A 20,944-nucleotide genomic window follows, 5' to 3' on the forward strand; every position below is an offset into this window, starting at 1 on the left:
TGATAAGTGACTGATGTCACGTAGGAATATATTATTAGGTTGCGCTTTTGTGCTTGTGAAGGTCTAAAATAAAACTGTTTACATATGATGCTTTATTACAGACTATGACCTCAGTATGGTGTTTTTTGCTCCAAGTTCCTAAAATTAAATAATTCTATAATACTTAAAAAGGTGACATGACAAGCATTTCAAAAGGGAAAAAAATATCAATATCAGCACAAATTAAGAATATTCCAATTCATGTTAGCTATTGTATAACTAACTACCAGTCAAAACAATAATTTAAACTAGAAAATTTCACAAGAAATTTTGAAAGTGTGGCTACTACTGCCGTAAGACGTCGCAATATGTATACATTACCGGTAGTGAGATGTGTTATTGAGGTAACACATCTCTCAATAACACAATAACCTCAATAACCTCTGCCACCTTCAGAATTATCAGATCAAATGACTTTCTTTGAGAGGGTGAAAAACGTAGTTTTTTACACAATGAAAAAAAAAAATCCTTAACCGAAAGCCAAATAAAAAAGAGCCAATCAGACTTCTTCTATGGGAGGAGCCTAATCGGATTCGTTGTGTTGTCCATTTTTCCCCAGCAACAACAGACTCATTGGGTGAAAGGTCAATCCAAGTTGTATCTCCTCACTCACCAACTTTCTGGGGTCAAAAAACGTGCGCGCACACACACGCGGGCGCACATAGACATACACACAGTCAATCGTTTTGTGATAATTCTGTGTGTGTGTGTGTGTGTGTCTAAGTCTAATGTATGATATATAAGAATGTGTGTGAAACGTTTTTTGTAGAGTTTAAAATAGAGTGTCTTGGATGTCAGCTGACCAACGTCAGTTGGCTCCTCCTGCGTTTGTATCACCGGTTGTCGTGGTGACAGCCCTGATTGGCTAACTTAAAACAGGTGTGACACTGTCACAGAGCAGGAGACTGAACTGTGGATTTAATGAGAAAACAACCTTTTAAACTATTGTATTTGACAGACAACCGTGAATCCCATCACGAAAATAATGACATCATGAGAAGCACAAGACTTCTGAGAACGTTTCCGTCTACTTAAATATTTGTAAGGATTTATAAATGAGAGCGTAAATTCAGTTTGTAAAGTGCTCACGTTTCCGTCATGAGAGAAAATTGTGGTCCGATTTAACATGGAGGTTAATGGAGCAGTTGGCCGGTCTTCATGTCGCTTTCAGGCTTGCTGACAAAACAGTATACATTTGTTGGATTCCACGACGCATGTGTACCACCGGCACAATATTTCCAACGTTTTCATATATAAATTATGCCTCAAAAGTCAATATTGTGGAGTGAATGGCAAAATACAAATACAAAAAGGTTGTTTAGGACACAGCTCTGTAGTGGATTTCTATGTTCCTGAACTTGAATAAAAGCCAAGGGGATTGAATAAGTTCAAGGATTTAGAGATTAGTTTATATTTAACATTAATTAGAATAGGAGGAGGGGAGAGGAGCTCTTTGCAGGGGTCTGGGTGAAAGTCTCTGTGGGTGCAGCTCATTTGCATAAGGCGGGAAAACCGTGGGTGTGGCTCATGAGCGTCTGACAGAGGACGTTATTAATGGTCTAAAATGTCTATTTGTGTGCCTTATTGGTAATATTAGGATGTTTAAACCGTGTCTATGAGTCTTAAGCTTGTTTAAGTGTTTAATAAGAGGAAGCATATGGAAGAAAAGAAGTTAAGAGGCGTTTATTTGTGTCTTGAGACCGGTGTAAGTGTAGGTAATGAAGATGGGCCATTATTCGAGGTAGGGCGCAGAATTGAGTAGGGAGGTGTGGTTACACCAAGAAATAATACTATTGTATTTGACAGACAACCATGAATCCCATCCCATCACAAAAATAATGAAATCATGAGAAGCACAAACAGTCAGGATGTCAGCTGACCAACTGACAGTTCCTCCTGCGCGTGTGTGCGTGTGTGTCACCGTTGCCATGGTGTTCACTGAGAGAGAGACAGGAGAGTTGATTTAATGAAAAAACTAACTTTCAAACTACTGTATTTGACAGACAACCATGGATCCCATCACGAAAATAATGACATCATGAGAAGCACAAGACTTCTGAGAACGTTTCCGTCTACTTAAATATTTGTAAGGATTTATAAATGAGAGCGTAAATTCAGTTTGTAAAGTGCTCACGTTTCCGTTATGAGAGAAAATTGTGGTCCGATTTAACATGGAGGTTAATGGAGCAGTTGGCCGGTCTTCATGTCGCTTTCAGGCTTGCTGACAAAACAGTATACATTTGTTGGATTCCACGACACATGTGTACCACCGGCACAATGTTTCCAACGTTTTCATATATAAATTATGCCTCAAAAGTCAATACTGTGGAGTGAATGGCAAAATACAAATACAAAAAGGTTGTTTAGGACACAGCTCCTCGTGCTCTAGCGATGACATCACAGCTCTAACCTTCCCCACACACACCCATTGTAAACTCTGAAATGGTTCCCACATTTTCCTAAACTTGAACAATAATTACATGAAAACTGTGCTAGCTATGAGAGAGAGAGAGAGAGAGAGAGAGAGAGAGAGAGAGAGAGAGAGAGAGAGAGAGAGAGAGAGAGAGAGAGAGATCAGATTAACTAATATCATGTCAGCCACGGAAAGGGGGGGGCCAGACAGAGTTAGACAGACAGGGGGCGGTATATAGATCGAATGGCGGGAAAAAAATAGCACTCAAACACTCATGCGAAAAGCCCATTGGGAGGGGCAGAAGAGGGAGAAGACCTTGAAACAATCATGTCAGCCATCAATTAACCAGAGCTGCTCAATGTAAAAAAGTACAACTTTGCCTCTCTCCTACCCAAGACTTCAGTTGGTTTGTTTAAATAAAATGAAATGAATAACCATGTTTAAATCCATGAGTCAGTCACAACAGATATGAATAAAAGCAATGAAATCATGAGAAGCACAAACAGTCAAGTGTCAGCTGACCAACTGACAGTTCCTCCTGCGCGTGTGTGTGCGTGTGTGTCACCGTTGCCATGGTGTTCACTGAGAGAGAGAGAGACAGGATAGTTGATTTAATGAAAAAACTAACTTTCAAACTATTGTATTTGACAGACAACCATGGATCCCATCACGAAAATAATGACATCATGAGAAGCACAAGACTTCTGAGAACGTTTCCGTCTACTTAAATATTTGTAAGGATTTATAAATGAGGGCGTAAATTCAGTTTGTAAAGTGCTCACGTTTCCGTCATGAGAGAAAATTGTGGTCCGATTTAACATGGAGGTTAATGGAGCAGTTGGCCGGTCTTCATGTCGCTTTCAGGCTTGCTGACAAAACAGTATACATTTGTTGGATTCCACGACGCATGTGTACCACCGGCACAATATTTCCAACGTTTTCATATATAAATCATGCCTCAAAAGTCAATATTGTGGAGTGAATGGCAAAATACAAATACAAAAAGGTTGTTTAGGACACAGCTCCTCGTGCTCTAGCGATGACATCACAGCTCTAACCTTCCCCACACACACCCATTGTAAACTCTGAAATGGTTCCCACATTTTCCTAAACTTGAACAATAATTACATGAAAACTGTGCTAGCTATCAGAGAGAGAGAGAGAGAGAGAGAGAGAGAGAGAGAGAGAGAGAGAGAGAGAGAGAGAGAGAGAGAGAGGCAGGAGGAGAGAGAGAGAGAGAGAGAGAGAGAGAGAGAGAGAGAGAGAGAAAACAGATTAACTAATATCATGTCAGCCACGGAAAGGGGGGGGCCAGACAGAGTTAGACAGACAGGGGGCGGTATATAGATCGAATGGCGGGAAAAAAATAGCACTCAAACACTCATGCGAAAAGCCCATTGGGAGGGGCAGAAGAGGGAGAAGACCTTGAAACAATCATGTCAGCCATCAATTAACCAGAGCTGCTCAATGTAAAAAAGTACAACTTTGCCTCTCTCCTACCCAAGACTTCAGTTGGTTTGTTTAAATAAAATGAAATGAATAACCATGTTTAAATCCATGAGTCAGTCACAACAGATATGAATAAAAGCAATGAAATCATGAGAAGCACAAACAGTCAGGATGTCAGCTGACCAACTGACAGTTCCTCCTGCGCGTGTGTGCGTGTGTGTCACCGTTGCCATGGTGTTCACTGAGAGAGAGAGACAGGATAGTTGATTTAATGAAAAAACTAACTTTCAAACTATTGTATTTGACAGACAACCATGGATCCCATCACGAAAATAATGACATCATGAGAAGCACAAGACTTCTGAGAACGTTTCCGTCTACTTAAATATTTGTAAGGATTTATAAATGAGGGCGTAAATTCAGTTTGTAAAGTGCTCACGTTTCCGTCATGAGAGAAAATTGTGGTCCGATTTAACATGGAGGTTAATGGAGCAGTTGGCCGGACTTCATGTCGCTTTCAGGCTTGCTGACAAAACAGTATACATTTGTTGGATTCCACGACGCATGTGTAGCACCGGCACAATATTTCCAACGTTTTCATATATAAATTATGCCTCAAAAGTCAATATTGTGGAGTGAATGGCAAAATACAAATACAAAAAGGTTGTTTAGGACACAGCTCCTCGTGCTCTAGCGATGACATCACAGCTCTAACCTTCCCCACACACACCCATTGTAAACTCTGAAATGGTTCCCACATTTTCCTAAACTTGAACAATAATTACATGAAAACTGTGCTAGCTATCAAAAAATGCCCAATTGGGCAAATAAACTCCAGACTTTTGTCAACGTTTTAAACTTTAAATCATTTCTCTACGATACATTATGGCGAGTCACTGTGGGCACAAAGATGTATGTTTTTTTGCTCTCTTCAGTCCGAAACCCCAGTCAAGTGAATGGGACAATTTCTCGCCGTTTTTCGCACTTTTCGGGAAAATGGCTGGTCGAATCTCTTAGAAAAGTCATAGCTCACGATTCCCGATCGGGCCGCACGTTTTGATGTATTTTTTACGCATGTGCGGGCAACGCTGTGGGAGAAGATACGGTCCAAAGTTTGGCGGAATAAGAAGAATAATAATAAGTAATAATAATAATAAGCCCGAGCAATAATATAAAGTGCGCTTTGCTATAGGGGTCTATGACCCCTCTAGCTGAAGCCACACTTAATAACAATTAAATTTAACAACAGAAAATGTAAGGGGGGAACTTTAAACTGCCACAGCGCCTCCTCGCCGCAGGGGGCAGTGTGTCGCAGCGGCGCAGGAGCTGAGGTGAAAGGTCGTAGCTGGGCAGTCTACAGGAAAACCCCGACCACGACTTGAGAGCAAAATATGGGGGAAAATGAAGAATTTTCCGCGAATTTAACAGACAGCAAGGCTGCATACGTACTCAGCAATGTCGCCGAAGTGGTTGAGCGAATTCTGACTTTCGTACCAACCAAATCGCTGCTCCGGATCGCAAGGTAGCGGGAAATGTTTGTGTGCTCAACATTAACTTAACTAACGGTAATGGCTGTCGAATGGAAGCGAAACTACTTTTTTGACAGACACACAGGCCAGTTAGAAAGCTAATGTGGCAGTCAGAGTGTCGTATGAGTCGTTTTACTTTTACCCAACGTGTTTGTACTTGCTTGCAGCTAACAAAATGTATTGTGTGTTGCCAAGCTAACGTTAGCTAGCCGGTAGCTTAAAGCTGTGTTTGTGGTTCTCAGTGTGTGCAGACTGTGGAGAAACTGTGCTCGGAGAGTGCTGAGGACTCAGCAGCAGCTGACCTGGGTGTCAGCCTGTGGGCCGTCTAAGACGGAGGCCCACGTCCTCTGCAGCATCCTGGCTGAGGAGGTTGAGGTAAGTGTGTTGTTGAAAGACCTCTAACGTTAACTGTAACTGTAACTTACTGCGCATGCGCAGTTCGCACAATATTGTGCAGGATCTTGGTGTGTACAGATTGCAAAAGTGTGGGTAACACTGATGAAAAATTGTTCATGCTTTGTTTGTATTCCTGGGTTAAAAACCCCCGTGTAAAAAAACAACAACAAGAAAGTGTGTCCAATATTGTTGGGTAATGCAATTTATCCATATTGCAATTCATACATGTTTTAACACATGCTCTTTACTTGTGATTCTTTTCAGAAAGTTTTTCTTGTGCCCAAAACTGTTCTGGTGTTGGTAGACTATGAAGGCTTCACTGGACGAGCTTATTGCTACAGAGAGAGTAAAGGTTGGTTTTAGATGTTGGTATTCACTGCTGTCGGCATATTTTCTATTGTGTTCATTTGACAGAATATGTCAGGTCTTGTCTTGTCCAATCGTTTATTTAACTAAAAGTATAAAAAAAAACTCCACTACATGTTAAAAAAAACTGTAAAAATATCTAAGTGTTATGAACAACCGAGTAGAGTTTTACTATTTGATATGTTTTTTTTAATATTAATGTGTATAATGTAATTTAAGCCTGTGAATGTCTAAGATTGCACTATTTGTAACTCCTTTATATACTGCTCGATAGTTTAATCAACAGCAATGCATCACATTCTCTAAGATCACCATATATTTGTAGCGTCGCTGTCCCGTGAGAACCACGTGTGTCCAAAATTAATTTTTCATGAGCTCAGAAAAACAGTCCTGTTTTCAGCTTTGTGAAGATGCATGTTCCAGCTTACCCAAGACTGTTTTAAATTGATTATTTCCTTAACAGGTAGGACAATAAAGGAATTCTTCATCTTTTCAGTTTATCACCAACATTCAAAAACAACACATTCTTAGATGCATGGTTTTCACTGGACAGGACGTGTATGAAAAATTTGAGAATATGTATTGGAGTGAAAAGTACAACATTTGTCTGATATGTAGTAAAGTGGAAGTATAAAGTACAATGTACAAATGCCTCAAATTTGTGCTTTAGTACATTAGTTGAGTAAACGTACTTAAATACATTCTACCACTGACATAATCCTTTAGAAATCATGATTTAGTTGTATCATAACGGTACCATAGTTGTGTCTTAGCAGGTGTCTCATATGCCAAAATAGATTTGGGATTCATATAGAAGCTTATATTATGTGTGATTTACACATGTTAAATATTTGACAGATGGATGGAATTAAAACTGAGAAGAGCTTTAAAAAGTTTTTCATTATCTGAATTTAGGGTGAAAGAACAGAGGGTGTTTTTATTCTGTATTTGTGATATTGGATAATATAAATTAAATTGACCTAACTTTCAAACGATAGGTAAATATTCAAGATGGCTTAGTAATACGGAATTGAAGAGAAAACCAAACCAAAATGTGGGTTACCTTCAACTTGGGACCGTTGTTCCGCTTTATCGCTGCAGTTTCAGTGGCACATGTTGTGACATTAAATAGTCGAGGATTTTTGGGTATGGCTCAGTATTGTGACACTTATCATGATTGTTTACTTCCTTAAAAAACAGAAAGATGTGCGGAATTGTCATTCAGGGTCTGTTTATACTTTATAGTCAGTTTATTTGTAGTTTAATATAGGCCTAGCTCGCACACTGATTCAGGACAGTGGTTAAACTATTGACAATAACTTATTGACACCTTCCGGATAGTTCATAATAGAAAATTAAGGCTTGTATAATAATCATTTGCTTGCATTTTTTTCATATAGAACTCCCTGAAATTTAAAACATTAGGTATTTAGCACTGTTGTGTCAAACTTAACGATGCTTTGCTGGCGTACATTTTTCTGAATCTAAAATTGTTGCATAAAGTTCTCTTAAATTTGAGTTATGTTTTATATGAAAAATAATAAGTATATATTAAATCAGTCAACATTCTTAATATTTTTTTTACTACTCTGAAGCCAAAAAGAATCGCCACAGTCCCGACACGGTTGAAGAACTGAACCAGCTCTTCCCGAAAGGCTGTGACATCATGGGCATCACCACACCAGGCGTCGTCTGTAAGTGTTCCTCTTTTCTGTCTCTTTCATATCTTCCCATTCATATAGAAAAAAACTATTTCCCAACCTCACCCCCAATAAAACATGCGTAGCCTCATAAAGGAATCATGTAGTTAAATGTTTATATAAAATGGTTTATTATTTGAGCTTCAAAAAAATATGTGGCCTAGCATGTTCATCTTGCTAGGGTACTCAAGCAAAAATGAAAGATAACCGGCTGTCTTGCGTATATCAAAGAGGAATAGTTCACCTTTCACCATAGAAGACTACTATTAATCTCCACTGCTGCTGCCTAGTTGTAAAGCACCACTGGTGGCGGGAGCTTCCCTGCTTCTCCCTTTGATAGATTGCCTCGTCTGCGCGGTGCTGTGCTCCCCATTTTTCCATATAATCACAACCCTGCGGAGAAGTGACTCTCCATCAGCCATGTTCTCTTTCCTCGGGATGAGGGCTTGTCAGGATCTGGTAGTTGATCAGGTTTAATGGCAGCCTCAGCTGTTTGTGATAACACTCATTTTGTGATATTGCAGATGAGGGTCACAACAAGGTCTCCACACAAATCTAATTTAATTAAATCTTTGATTAATTAGGTTGAAATCTATAGATTACTTGCAATACGTCTGCCATATAGCCCTCAATAAATATTTTTCGTTATGTGTATTGGTGATGGGCTTGCACAGTATTAAAAATATGACATGTGATACACCTAGACATAGTATTTCTCCATAACTGCTTATGAATTCCATAAATTGGAGGATGGGGGTGAATGAGATACTAATGTGCTGAATTTGCTTTCTTTTGAATATAGTGAAATGTTTTCTGTAATATACAAATTCAGTTGCATACCAGTGAGCTCAGCAAAAATGTAAACCCCACGTCTAAAAGGTGTATGAATGTATTATAATCTTGTAGATGAATGACAATATAGCAAAAGGTTTTCTCATTTGCACGGGAGCTTATTCGTCTGCTAAACTCTGAACTGAGCCTGTGTAGAATTGCCTTTTTAATGTCATTGATTGAGGGTAATACAATCATGCCTGGTGTTCCTTATGTACATTTTTTCAGAAGCTTGTGGTGTTGAGCAAATATCCAATTATGTGTCTTCAATCAGCAAAGGCGAGGGTCTACTAGTGACCACTGTTCATCAGCATTGATAACTTAATTTTTTACCCCATGCCTGCTACTTTGTGCAGTGACTCCCAGTGGCTCCGGCTCCAGCCTTCCTCAGGAGTATCAGGAGGGGGAGGCTGGCTTTGCACTCATGTTCCCCACCATAGAAGGTGTCCACATCAAGCCCTTTCATTTTTGCAAGAAGTCCATTTCCCCAACAGCTCTGAAAGAAGCAGGTGAGTGTTGGCTCGCAGCAATTATTCAATAATCTAAACGGAGAAATGCAAAACTTGTCAAATCTTCCAGATTTTTATTTTTTTTAAATTGGTCTGTTTGTTGTACTTTCTTTCCAGGACTAGTTGATAACCCAGAGCTGCGTGTGGTACTGATATTTTTCTATGAGGCATATAAAACTGGAGGAGTACACTTCCTCAGCCAGATACTGGAGCCTCTGGCCAAGAGCAAAGCTCTCATTGCTGGAGGGCTGGTAGAAAGTGTCTTCTCTCCTCCCAGAACCTGGTGAGTTAATGTCCTTCACTAAAGAGTAATGCTTTAATACAAACACAAATATTGACAGATCTTAACACCCACCCCCCTTAGTTTCTGTTGCAAAGTCACACAAGCTTGACAAAAATAAATCACTTGCAATTGACCCTTTGTGATTTCCTGTTCTTTAAACATCTCAAACTCCCATCATTTTTATCTTTGTATTAGGAGTGAGATGTTGTTGTTTTTAAAACTGCATTCTCTTTTCAATATTCACAATCTCACTCTCCCATCATTTCTCACTCTGTAGCTGTAGCCAGGGGTCATATGGTGTGGTGGGTCTGGCATTGAGTGGCCCTAAGGTGCAGGGGGCATCTGTGCTTCTGGACCAAGATGTCGGCAACCCAAAGGCGGCTGAAGCCACGATCCAGCGGCTAAAAGCAGCCAAAATTCCCGAGAGGAACACCTTAGGATTCATGTTTGCCTGCGTGGGGAGAGGCCAGAACTACTACCACAACCAGGCCAACGTAGAGGCGGAGGCCTTTCACAAGGTGTTCCCCAACACCCCGCTCTTCGGCCTGTTTGGCAACGGCGAGATCGGCTGCGACCGAATTGTTAAAGACGACTACACGCTGTGCGACACTGACACGGACAGTCTGCAGCATGAGTACACTACAGTCATGACCCTAGTCCATTTAGGCTGACGGACTGACCCACAGTGACAATGACCAAACGGTAGTAAAAAAGAAACCGCAAGTCGGGAACAAGAAACATTTTGTACAGTGTCACTCATATTAAATATTGCTGTCACCATTTCCGCTCATAAAGCAGGAAAATTATCCCTTTCGCCAATGTAAAGGCATGATTTGGGAAATTGTGTCCATCCGAGACTGTGTGTAAACACAGATTCATATTAAAACTAGTGAGTTTTACACAGTTTTAATATTTAGTAATAAAATATGATAGAGCACTAAAATATATGTGTATATATTTTTCCTAAATTTCCCCCCATATTCGAGGCCTATTTTACCCACTGACATTAACCTCGTGGTCTGTTTGTTTTGCAGGTAAGTTAAAATATACACTCACAAGCTATTGTTGTAGTTGGTGATTCAGCGCAGGCACTTTTATTCATGTAAGAGGAGTGTGGTCCCTCTTCCACACAATCAAGGCAATCTTGATTTTAAATGCTGTTTTTTTACAAACAAAAAAGTGTTAATCTACAAATGACATGATACTCTTTTGCTATCTATCTATCTATCTATCTATCTATCTATCTATCTATCTATCTATCTATCTATCTATCTATCTATCTATCTATCTATCTCTCTCTCTCTCTCTCTCTCTCTCTCTCTCTTTCTCTTTCATATATGGTTCAAATGGGCACGGGGGCATCATTCAGAATCTTACAGTGCCTCTTTTTTTGGTCCGCATCAGGTCATATCTTCAACTACCTACTTCCAACTATTAATGGTTAGACCTAATGCTCATTGCATCTCCTGCAGCGGAGAAGTCCCCCTAAAACAGAAGAGAAAGTAGAGCAGAACGGCAGAATGGCTGTGTAAGTGACATGGACCAGCAAGGAACTCTGTTTCACCTCACTCAAGTCTCAGCTCTTCTTTCAAACTTTAGGAAATAGTTATAATTTCCAAGGTTAGAAAAAATGTGATTAATTGGAGTTGATGTATTTGGTGTATAATAATGGTTATTTTTGACATCCTGAAGGTACACCCTGAGACTCCAAATGAGATCAAAATGTGACGCATGCCTTTATACAATAGAATTTTGGTAAAAATCCATTAATGCTTTATACATGTTATTTTCTAGATGGCCCTGTCATTAATTGTTGCCACACTTTTTCCTCACGGAGAAGAATATTCTGATGACACAAAGGTGCAATTTCCAGTATGTATATATGTTTGTTGATCATTAACAACAATGTTGAAGTTCAGTTTTCTGATAACAGCTGCCACAGTGATTGTTGCAGAGTGGATGTTTTTCTTTAGGAAATTCCAATATGACTTTTTGAAAAAATAATTAGAAGGCTTCTTTTAATTCACAAATATGCCCTTATAGGTTTTGAATGGGAAAGTAAACAGTATTTTAAGTTTGTGTTTTTGGCTCCTTTGAAACGTTTTGGTGATGATGCACTTTTCTTCATGTGCCAAATAATATGCTATCTGTTCTGCTCATTTGCTCAATAAATTACATTCAATACTTGGATTTGTGAGTTTTCCTATTTGTCTTTACCTCCACTGTTAAAACCACTACAGCAGCATCTTTAGACCCAACACGTAGGTGTTACGTATCCCTCCTCGGTTGAAACTACAGGCCTCCTACTGTTAATTTATATCACCACTTTTCCTTATTTGCGCACACCCAGATATGTGAGCCTCAGCCTATAACATCTTCCGCAGCCCACGTCCAGGCTTGCTTAAATAAAGGAAGAGACGCTCGAGATTGATTGCTGTGCGGTTTAACCATCGACTGGCTAATGCCGATGAATGACAAACGGTTAAGCCAATTGCCGTAAAGGCAGTTTATATTCCAATAGTATCTTTATTTTGGGAAACCATAAACAAATGCTCATGAACACGGAGAGGGACGACCTACCACGCGTAAAGATAATAAAATCATCTGTGGCGATAATCCGCTCTCAAATTGCCCTCAATCGGGAACTGAGAAAATCCACTCTCAGGCTTTTCTTTTTTTCGTACACACACACACACACACACACACACACACACACACACACACACACACACACACCACATACAATATTTTTAGACTGCTATGTCGTGACCAGAGCGATGCAAATGTCACACGATTCATTGGCTACTGTCAGTCTCAGGCACGAAAACGTCAGTGTTTTGATGGCGTTTGGATAAAATCGTGTTCCCCGGCCGCTGCTGCGTGGAAACGGGGGGCAAGGTAGAGAGCCAAGGCTTCGTCGGGCTCGCTTCAGCACCTGGACAGCTCCTTTTCGCAGGGTTCCCCGCTGCGCTCGCCGGGGAAACCCTCGGCCGAGGAGCGGAACCTGGATCTGAGGCAGCACACACAGCCCCCCACCGCTCCAAGCCAAGAGGAGACTGCACTTAAGGTCGTTATTTGCTCAGTCTGAATGGCACTTGGACGCTACTATGATCTTGGCGAGTGACAATGCTTCTTGCGTTTGAGCGTCAGTCCCCCTTTTGGTTTTGCACTGAAATCCAAGCAGCGCAAGTGGGAGCAGCGGCAGCAGCAGCAGTGCTCGTCCAATGCAAGCGTGCTAAGGATAGCTGCAGCCTACACACACTGCGAGGCTGCTGCTGCTTCACTCACTCTGATCATCACCGAGGGAGACATTACTATCAGCAAGGGGGCAGCGGGAGGCACGATTAGCCGTCAACAATGTAAATCTCACACAGGTAGGTCCTTTGCTGCGAATAAATAATGAATTTATGTACACCGAGGAGCTCTCGGTAGTTGTGACCAGAATTCTCTTTTAGTTGGACTCTGATAGCAAGTAAATCGGTTTGATCACAGATGCATTTATTACTCTGATGGCAGGATTTGAAAACATGTTTGTGTTGAACGTTTGATCCCATAGCTCTAAGCAGATAAATGCTTTAAGGGTGTGATTAAAAGTTTACATTTGCAAAAGTTCCCTTAAGTTTGGGGTGACAACTGTTTTTTTTTTTTTTTTTTTACTATATGCATTATAGCTTTGGCTCTATAGGCAATGTAGTATATTGTTTTGTAAATTTGTATTGCATTCCGCTTTTCCAAAACGTCTTTGACCTATACAGCTGCAAGGGTTGGGGTTTCTCTTATCCAGACTTTTACCACTGTGACATACCTTATTCCTCAAACAGCGTCCTCATGGCTTGTCAAGCATGATGAGAGCAATTAGTTCCACCAATTTCATATTTTACATAATCAGATAAAAGAAACCAATTGTACAGCATGCAGTTGAGAAGGGGCTTCATTTGGATATCCAATTTTCTTAAATGTTTATGGAATGCCCATATCAAAGTTGTGATGTTACAATATCTGTCAGCAGAGAGCCAACCCGATTATTATTGGACCTGTATGTAACATTTGTGAATCTTTCTATGTTTGCATATGCAACTTTTACCATAAGTTCTTTACTTACAATAATGGCCATGTTTTTCCCAGGTTCAGCATGAAAGCACCGTCTATCAGGTGAAAAGGTGAACTGCAGCACTAAAACAGCCAGAACTGAGAGGAAACCTTGTGAAAACCATCTCTACATCTCTCCCCTCTCCATCAGCCAGCATCATGGCCAACACTGAGTGAGTACCGTCAATTTCTTCTTGTCTTCCTCACTCTCTTCTCATATTCAAAACCAACGCTTTTTTTCTGTCTTTTCCTATGGTCAAAGAAAGTGTAACCCATAAACATATATTGTCAAATGTCAGAAATGCAGAATTGTAGGAGTGCCTGTTGGTCATGGACCACATTCTTATGGATTCCTTCCTCTTCCTTACACTTAATTTTCTCAGCAGGACTCTCTTTTTTTAAAATCTCAAACTTCTTCTCTTCACACAGTCTCCTCTCTTTCACTGTTGCCCATGTTTCTGTGCTTCCCTTTTCTACAATAATGACCTTTATTCACACAGACACTGCTAGCGTTGAGGTGCCTCTGACTTTCGTCACTCTGAATGCTAAATGCAGACGCACACTGAGATGCAGAAACAAACCTGCACAATGCTGATTACAGAGCGTCCATTCTGCAGCCGTAGGTCACTCTGTAAATAATAGATTATTATTATCATCCATGTCTGTTATGAATTAACACATTTTTCCAACAACTCCTTTCCACCACCAGTTTTCTCCCAGCTTTCCATTTTTAAACTGTGCTCTCCAAGTGCGTAGTGAGAACAGCTGATGCATTACAGAGGGAGCGTGCTGTAGCGTGTGTGTATGCATGTGATTGTGTGTGAAGACAAAGTAAAGAGATGAGGGAGAACGCTGAAAATCATTATTCTTTGTGAACTCATGATTCTGCTGACATAGCATGACTCTCTAATTTGTCTAATCTTAACTCACTGCATTTATTCTCTTGACCTAGATGAATAGCCCTAAATCATTGCTCCATTTGTGCTTTTATAATAGAGCCAGTTCTGCTCATGGTCCCATACAGAGCTCAGTGGGTTTCAGTAGCAATGTCACATCAAGTTGCTTTTAAGGTGAAATGCATCCTTTGCTTTTGACAGTCCACCAGAAAGAAGCTTTTACTCTTAAAGACTGATGATCATGTTGTTGAGAACCTGTTTAAAAACAAAACCATCTCAAATGAGAAACACACATTGGTTTTAATTCCTATTTGTATTATTCATCCAGATGTGCAAAAGTCTTTAAACCTGGGTGTTTATAGGGTAGTAGCACTGGCTGTACAGTATGAACGTCATTTCTACTACTACCACTACTACTACTACTACTACTACTACTACTACTATTACTACTACTACTACTGCTACTACTACTGCTACTACTACTACGACATAATAGTGATTGTTCGGAAAACAGACTTGTATTTTGTAAAAAATTGTGCTTGATGTCAAGAGTCTGCCATATTCTCAGCTTCATGAACATTCATGTTTGCATATAAGTAGATACTGAATACATTTTCTGTCAAATCTGTCTCATTTTTTCAGCTGTGGGAGAAGTACTTAGATCTTTTATTTAGGTACTAGCATAACAGTGTAAAAATACTCAGTAATTGAAGTCTAAAAAATTAAAGTACTGGTTCTGCAGAAAATGGCCACTTTGCAAATGTTATCTTTGGTGATATTTGGCTGACTTTTCTTTTTTTTTTTGACAAGTGAACACCTATATCATTAAAGCTTCATACATCATACATACTCATAACATTGCCATTTTAAACTAATCTGTCTTATCTGTGGGGAAAGTCTCCCTCCAGTAAATTGTTACTCGAAATGCCATTATACTTATAATTATTCACTCAGTTTTTACTGAATTAAACACTGATTTAAAAAGATAACAGCTGTTGCTATGAATTCTGCATAATGATAAAACTGTAACAGGCAACACCTCAAATATAGAAGTACAGAATATACTTTGTCTCTCATGTTTTCCCTCTATGCAAAAATACAGTGAAGAAGAAACAAGTCAGTCAGTTTCCCAAGTCCACAAAAATCTGACTCAGTAAGTCTTTCAAGTCTTGTATTCCCTTAAGTGTCTGTAGAAATTAAATAATCTATTATTGGAAACTGACACAGTGTAAAAAGGTCCACAGACCTCTCTATTGTGAGTAAGGCTTATGCTCATCTGCTGTCTTAGTCCTGCCCCACGAGGGTCTCTGTGTCTCCTGTGTTTTATACAGCTTGTATCTGTAAAGGTCAGATAAGAGACTGTTCACACCAGGGCCAGAACAGTCCATTGTGCAGTCCACCAATTCATCATAGTTTAATCTGTAATATTATTAATGAGCTAATGTGCCTGGCAGACTCCATTAATATCCACTGGCATGAATTTACAAAAGGTCCTCTGTAAATTGAATGGGGTGTTGTAAGAAATTACCTGAAGTAATCTGTAAATTCTGTAGATGTGACAGGTGTTTTGTACTACAACATGAACACTGCTAAACATCAAGTAATGTTTTCGAAGCTATTGCCTTGAGAACCCTGGTGGGTGAATGGGCCAAGGTGCATACTGACCAAATGGTAACCGGTAAGAAAGATGAGGCGAAGTATTGTTTTTCTGCAAGTATCACTGTTTTAGCATCGTTTAATCTGTATGCCAGTGAAGTCCCGTAGGTGAAAGTTGACAGTTTTTCTTTTGCCTCATCTTCATCTTTTGATGTGAAATCCATATTGCGTTGCATGTGAGTCAGCAGCAAAGATGGACATTACTCACTGTGTTTACTCTCATAGCAGCAAGACAAATACATTTCTTTAGTTTAGTGTGAAATCTCTATATGCTGTTTTTGGTCTAAAACTAAATTGAGATTTGAGGAATGGTTTGCACTGATTATTGTTCCACAACCAGTGTACTTACTCACATGTGATGACGAGTCTGTAAAACTAATATATGATGGTGTCCAGCTTCTCCAAAGTTCCCCACAGCAGCTGGTGGGAGCAGAGAACATCTGCTTCTTGTCTCCATGTTCTGGCCAAGTTTTAGGTGTGTTTTAGATCCTCAGGCGTTGTGGTCAGACGTGACCTAATCTAACGTGTGTGTGTTGAACCGTTGGTCCACTGGAGCTTTTTGGAGTGTGGTTCAGGATGAAATATGCCTGGATGGAAATACATTTTCTTTGTTCCCACAGAAAGTTTATTTTCAAAGCTGGTATTGGGTTTTTCAAAGGGAGGTGATAAGCAGCGTAACACCTATGTTTAATATAATGTGTGGAAATAATGGCTCGTAGTCTTTATAGGTTTTAATTTCTCTGTAGAGGCATATATTCATGTCAAAACATGAAAGTAGGCAATGTCATATTTGCACATATATCATGGCACTATTTTCAACAGTACTAGAGTACATACTACCTAGACATACACATATCCAGTACCCCAACACTGCATCACTGCTAATAGGACTGCTATCTAGTGGATCTAATTCAGAAAAAAAGTAGATCATATTTTCATAATGCAAAGTGTAGGTGGAATTTAGGATTTATGAAAAGTTTCCAATACAAGTTTAAGCAGGATATTAAAGTTCTGAGTTCACTTCAGATCACTTTGAAGCCAAATTAATTAAAAAGTAATCAATGTTCATACAGTTTTTGTCAGGATTTTCTTTTTGTGTAATTATGCTTCCAAAGAATTTTTTAATTTCCATTTTTGGGGATATTTATGGCCTTATATGTTATCCAGTAGTAGAGAGATGGCCCCGAAATAAGAGCCAGGCAAACGGCTATGTTAAGCTGTACTGATGTACAGCAGTAATGCTTTGATCTTACTGCTAGCGCTAGCATGCCCACAATGACAATGCTGACATGCTGATGTTCATAAGGAGCTTATGCTAATTTAGCTATTAAACAAACAAAGTATTCCTTTACTTTTCCCCAGGGCTGCTTGTAAGTCTGTGTTGTTGCATAGGGGTCACTCGGGTCATTAGCGAGACACCTCCAGTTGTTGGAGGAAGAACATTCTTCAGCGCCAGTGGCTCCCAGTTACTTTCATGACCTTCTGTTTTGGTCAGTGAAGTCCCTTGAGCAACTTTTGTCACATAATGACCTTTCCTACCTGGCCCACAACTCTACAGTCCACAATGTACTTTTATCTGCCACCCCGAGGGAATCATGCTCCCCTGAATATCACTTCTTCCTGTGGGTGTTCTTCTGCAATCACAGTCTTTTTCGTTTTTCCATAAAATAATGTTTTTGAGAATTTAGAAATTGCCACTTTCTGTAAGATAAGAACGTCGGGGATACTCTGAAAGGTCAATATTTCTATTCAAGACAGCGAAAAACTTTGTATTTATATTTGTACTTGGATAGAGGCGGGTTTGTCTTTTGTTATATTTCATTGACAGTGGTTGGATTTTGGTGCATTAACTTCATTACCATGTATGAATTGTAACAATAGTATTACAACGCTGGTCTGCAGAACAGCACTGTTTTATTTACTGTGCCTGGCAGTTTGATTTTTGGGTTGTTACTAGATCACGCGTAGATTGTCAGGCTTCAAGTAATGCGATAGTCTTCGGTGAGCCAGAGCACCGACCAATTAGCGTCCTGTGAGGAACCACAGGCACCTACAGACGTGTCTTGGTTGGGCGACTGTTAACGTAGCTTCAGTTATATCCGAACTGGAGAGTATTTCGTCATTGAAAAGAAAGCGTAAAGAACAATACAATTGATCGATCAATCTAGGAATCCATTGGCTATCGGTTTGATAACAGGCCTTTGGTTGCAAGGGGCAATATTTCTGGGGTTCCAGTGTGGCCAGTAGATATCCTGGCCAATACTTCCTTTTCTGTGCGCTGCTCTTTGTTTTCATCGTGAAATGCATTCTCGAGTTGGAGTTGAGAGACAACGTGTACGATTGGAATGGTTTGGTTTACAAGCACATTTTTAACCAAAAAGCGTCACAAGACAGCCGATGGGTTTGAGATTGCATTGCGGCCAATGCATTTTTTTGCTCTCCTCACAGACCGTTTACCTGCATTCAACCAAAGCCGGCTGCAAAGTGATTAGTCACTACTACTCTGACTACAACCAGAGACAAGAACGCTTCTGGTGCCAAAATCTTGCCCCATTGACCACAGATTCTACATATAAATGCAAAATCTGTTGTGAGATTACTCCACCCCAAACTGGCATCACTATTTCTGAATATCAGGAGCTATGATAAACTGCCCACTTTGAAAATGAGTCTGCATTTTCACATTTCAATGCAACATTGATGTAACTTTAAAAGGAGTTTAAGTCTTTGTGAGTGGAGCAGAGTAGCAAAAGACAGTCCCTGAATTATCCCAAATACCCCAAAACGCATTCCTAACCCTATTGCTTCACATAAGAACACTTTACTGAGCATCGTACAAATCCATGAGCTGGGTCAGCAGCATTACCCAATATCTCAACTGGCAGCCAGGCAGCGCACCAGGTACATTACTGTAAGCTGTGAGCTGGCGGGCTCTGGACAGCTTGTGTCTGTCATAAGTGGTTATGTGTACGGTCCTGATTGTTTGGAAAGAGAGCCAAACCTGCTGCTGTGCTGCAGATGAGAGGTGGTATGGATAAGATGTTGTGTGTAGGAAAAGTGTGGAGAGGACAGCATCTATCAGGTCAACCCGCTGTGGCGTCATACTGCATATCCACATTCTTTAGAGTGGTAATTAAGTCTTTAACAAAAAAAAGGTGTGGAGGTATTTGTCGTAGAGGCACGTTGACAACTTTCACAGTACAACCACGCACTATAGTCCATCCTGACATACATTTACAGTAGTGTAACATATGACATTGCATTGCCTTTGTTGGTTGCTCATTTCTTTATTGCAGCATTGGTTGCAGAACTAAGTTAGTGATAGTGATAGTGATGTTGCACTGGAAGCCAATAAAGGTTTTCCTGTAACATAACTGGTTTGCTTGAAAGACTGAATAACTACAGTAGGGGGATTTGGCTTCTACAACATATGCACATTATTTCAGTTTTAATTTTCAAATTACTGTTAAGTTAGACTTGCACTAAGAAATCCTATGTATCCATAAATATGAATAATTATGTATGCACTAATCACATAAAAAAACAAAAACAACTAGGTATTATTTATTGGGAGTTTAACAGCCAATACTTGACAGTAGCAGGCAACCTTTAATCACATTGTGATTTAAGTGATGCTCAATCCTGATTTGTGTCCACATACCAGCAAGAAGGTCACTGACAACATACACAAATCACTGCTTTGAAATATGCAGAAAACTGTTGTTAAATTGAGTTTATGTCTGACCACATCGGTCATAGTAAGAGGGGTTGAATAAATAGGTTTTTAGGGCCTCGAGAAGAAAATAAGGAGTGCCAAATTGTTGCATCAATAGATCACTCGTGAAGCCTCCTTCAGAACAAGTCAATTTATTTTATTAAAAAAAAAAACATATTACAGACAGACCTTTTCAAACTTACATTTACAGACTTTCTCTGCCCTGCTATCTATCGTGACATGACTGATATTACATTTTCTGAGCAGACCTAAAGAAATATAATGTTCTGTTTTTTTACTTTATTATCCATTTTCGTCACTCATATAATGCATATTGCACTGTATATGAGTCAACAGCATCACAGCCTCTGGTGACTATCCTTTTGACTATACACAGGTATCTTCAAAGAAATGTAAGGTTCTCTTGCCAAGGGAAATAATCCCATCAAATTGGGATGAGGGCAGCAACTCTTGAGACCAGACTGCAATATCAATTCTTTTTGAAAACACAGTCTTTATTAATGAAAAACAAACAATGCTTCTGTTGTATGCTACACATGCAGAGATGACTACTCTTGGGAACTGCTCCCTCTACTTTTTAAAGAAGCTTTCACCCTTAACTTTAACCATTATATCAGTATGAAGTCATTTATTTCTTAATTACGTGTCGTAATTTACCTTTGTGTTGTCAACATGCTTCAATGACGTCTACTGTACCTATTTTTTAGATGGCCTGGGAGAACAAGTTGGCTCTTTTATTTAGCTGTGGTTTACTGGTTGTAAAGCTGTAAAGATGTGTTTGATCTTAAACGGTGTATAGATAAGTCTGGCCTCAGTGTTGCATTGAGAGTACAGCTAAAGGTATTTGCAGCACATGCTTACTCACCTGAAACTGTTTTTGAGAATACACCTGCTTACAATAGCTGTGACTCATTCATTTCGTTGTTGTGTTCAGTGAATTTGGTGTGGTAACATAACTACAGCTGGTGCCTTTTTTTCTTGTATTTATGCTCTGTTGGGTTTCACCTCAAAAACTGTGGATTTGTTCACTTGTTGGGTTTAATGGGTCGAGG

At 39.7% G+C, this 20,944-nt stretch overlaps 1 protein-coding gene across 1 annotated transcript; it reads left to right on the plus strand.

Moving 5' to 3' along the window:
- Positions 1-5,292: 5,292 nt before the first annotated feature.
- On the plus strand, positions 5,293-10,482 carry fbxo22 (F-box protein 22; the record flags this gene model as incomplete). Its single annotated transcript, XM_079216992.1, has 7 exons — positions 5,293-5,423; positions 5,673-5,805; positions 6,091-6,178; positions 7,788-7,886; positions 9,080-9,232; positions 9,350-9,515; positions 9,793-10,482. 7 exons carry the CDS (start codon positions 5,293-5,295, stop codon positions 10,184-10,186), a joined length of 1,164 nt encoding a protein of 387 aa, XP_079073118.1. The 3' UTR covers positions 10,187-10,482.
- Positions 10,483-20,944: the final 10,462 nt, after the last annotated feature.

The sequence above is a fragment of the Taurulus bubalis genome (assembly GCF_910589615.1).
Source record: "Taurulus bubalis genome assembly, chromosome: 4".
NCBI classification, from domain to species: Eukaryota; Metazoa; Chordata; class Actinopteri; order Perciformes; family Cottidae; genus Taurulus; species Taurulus bubalis.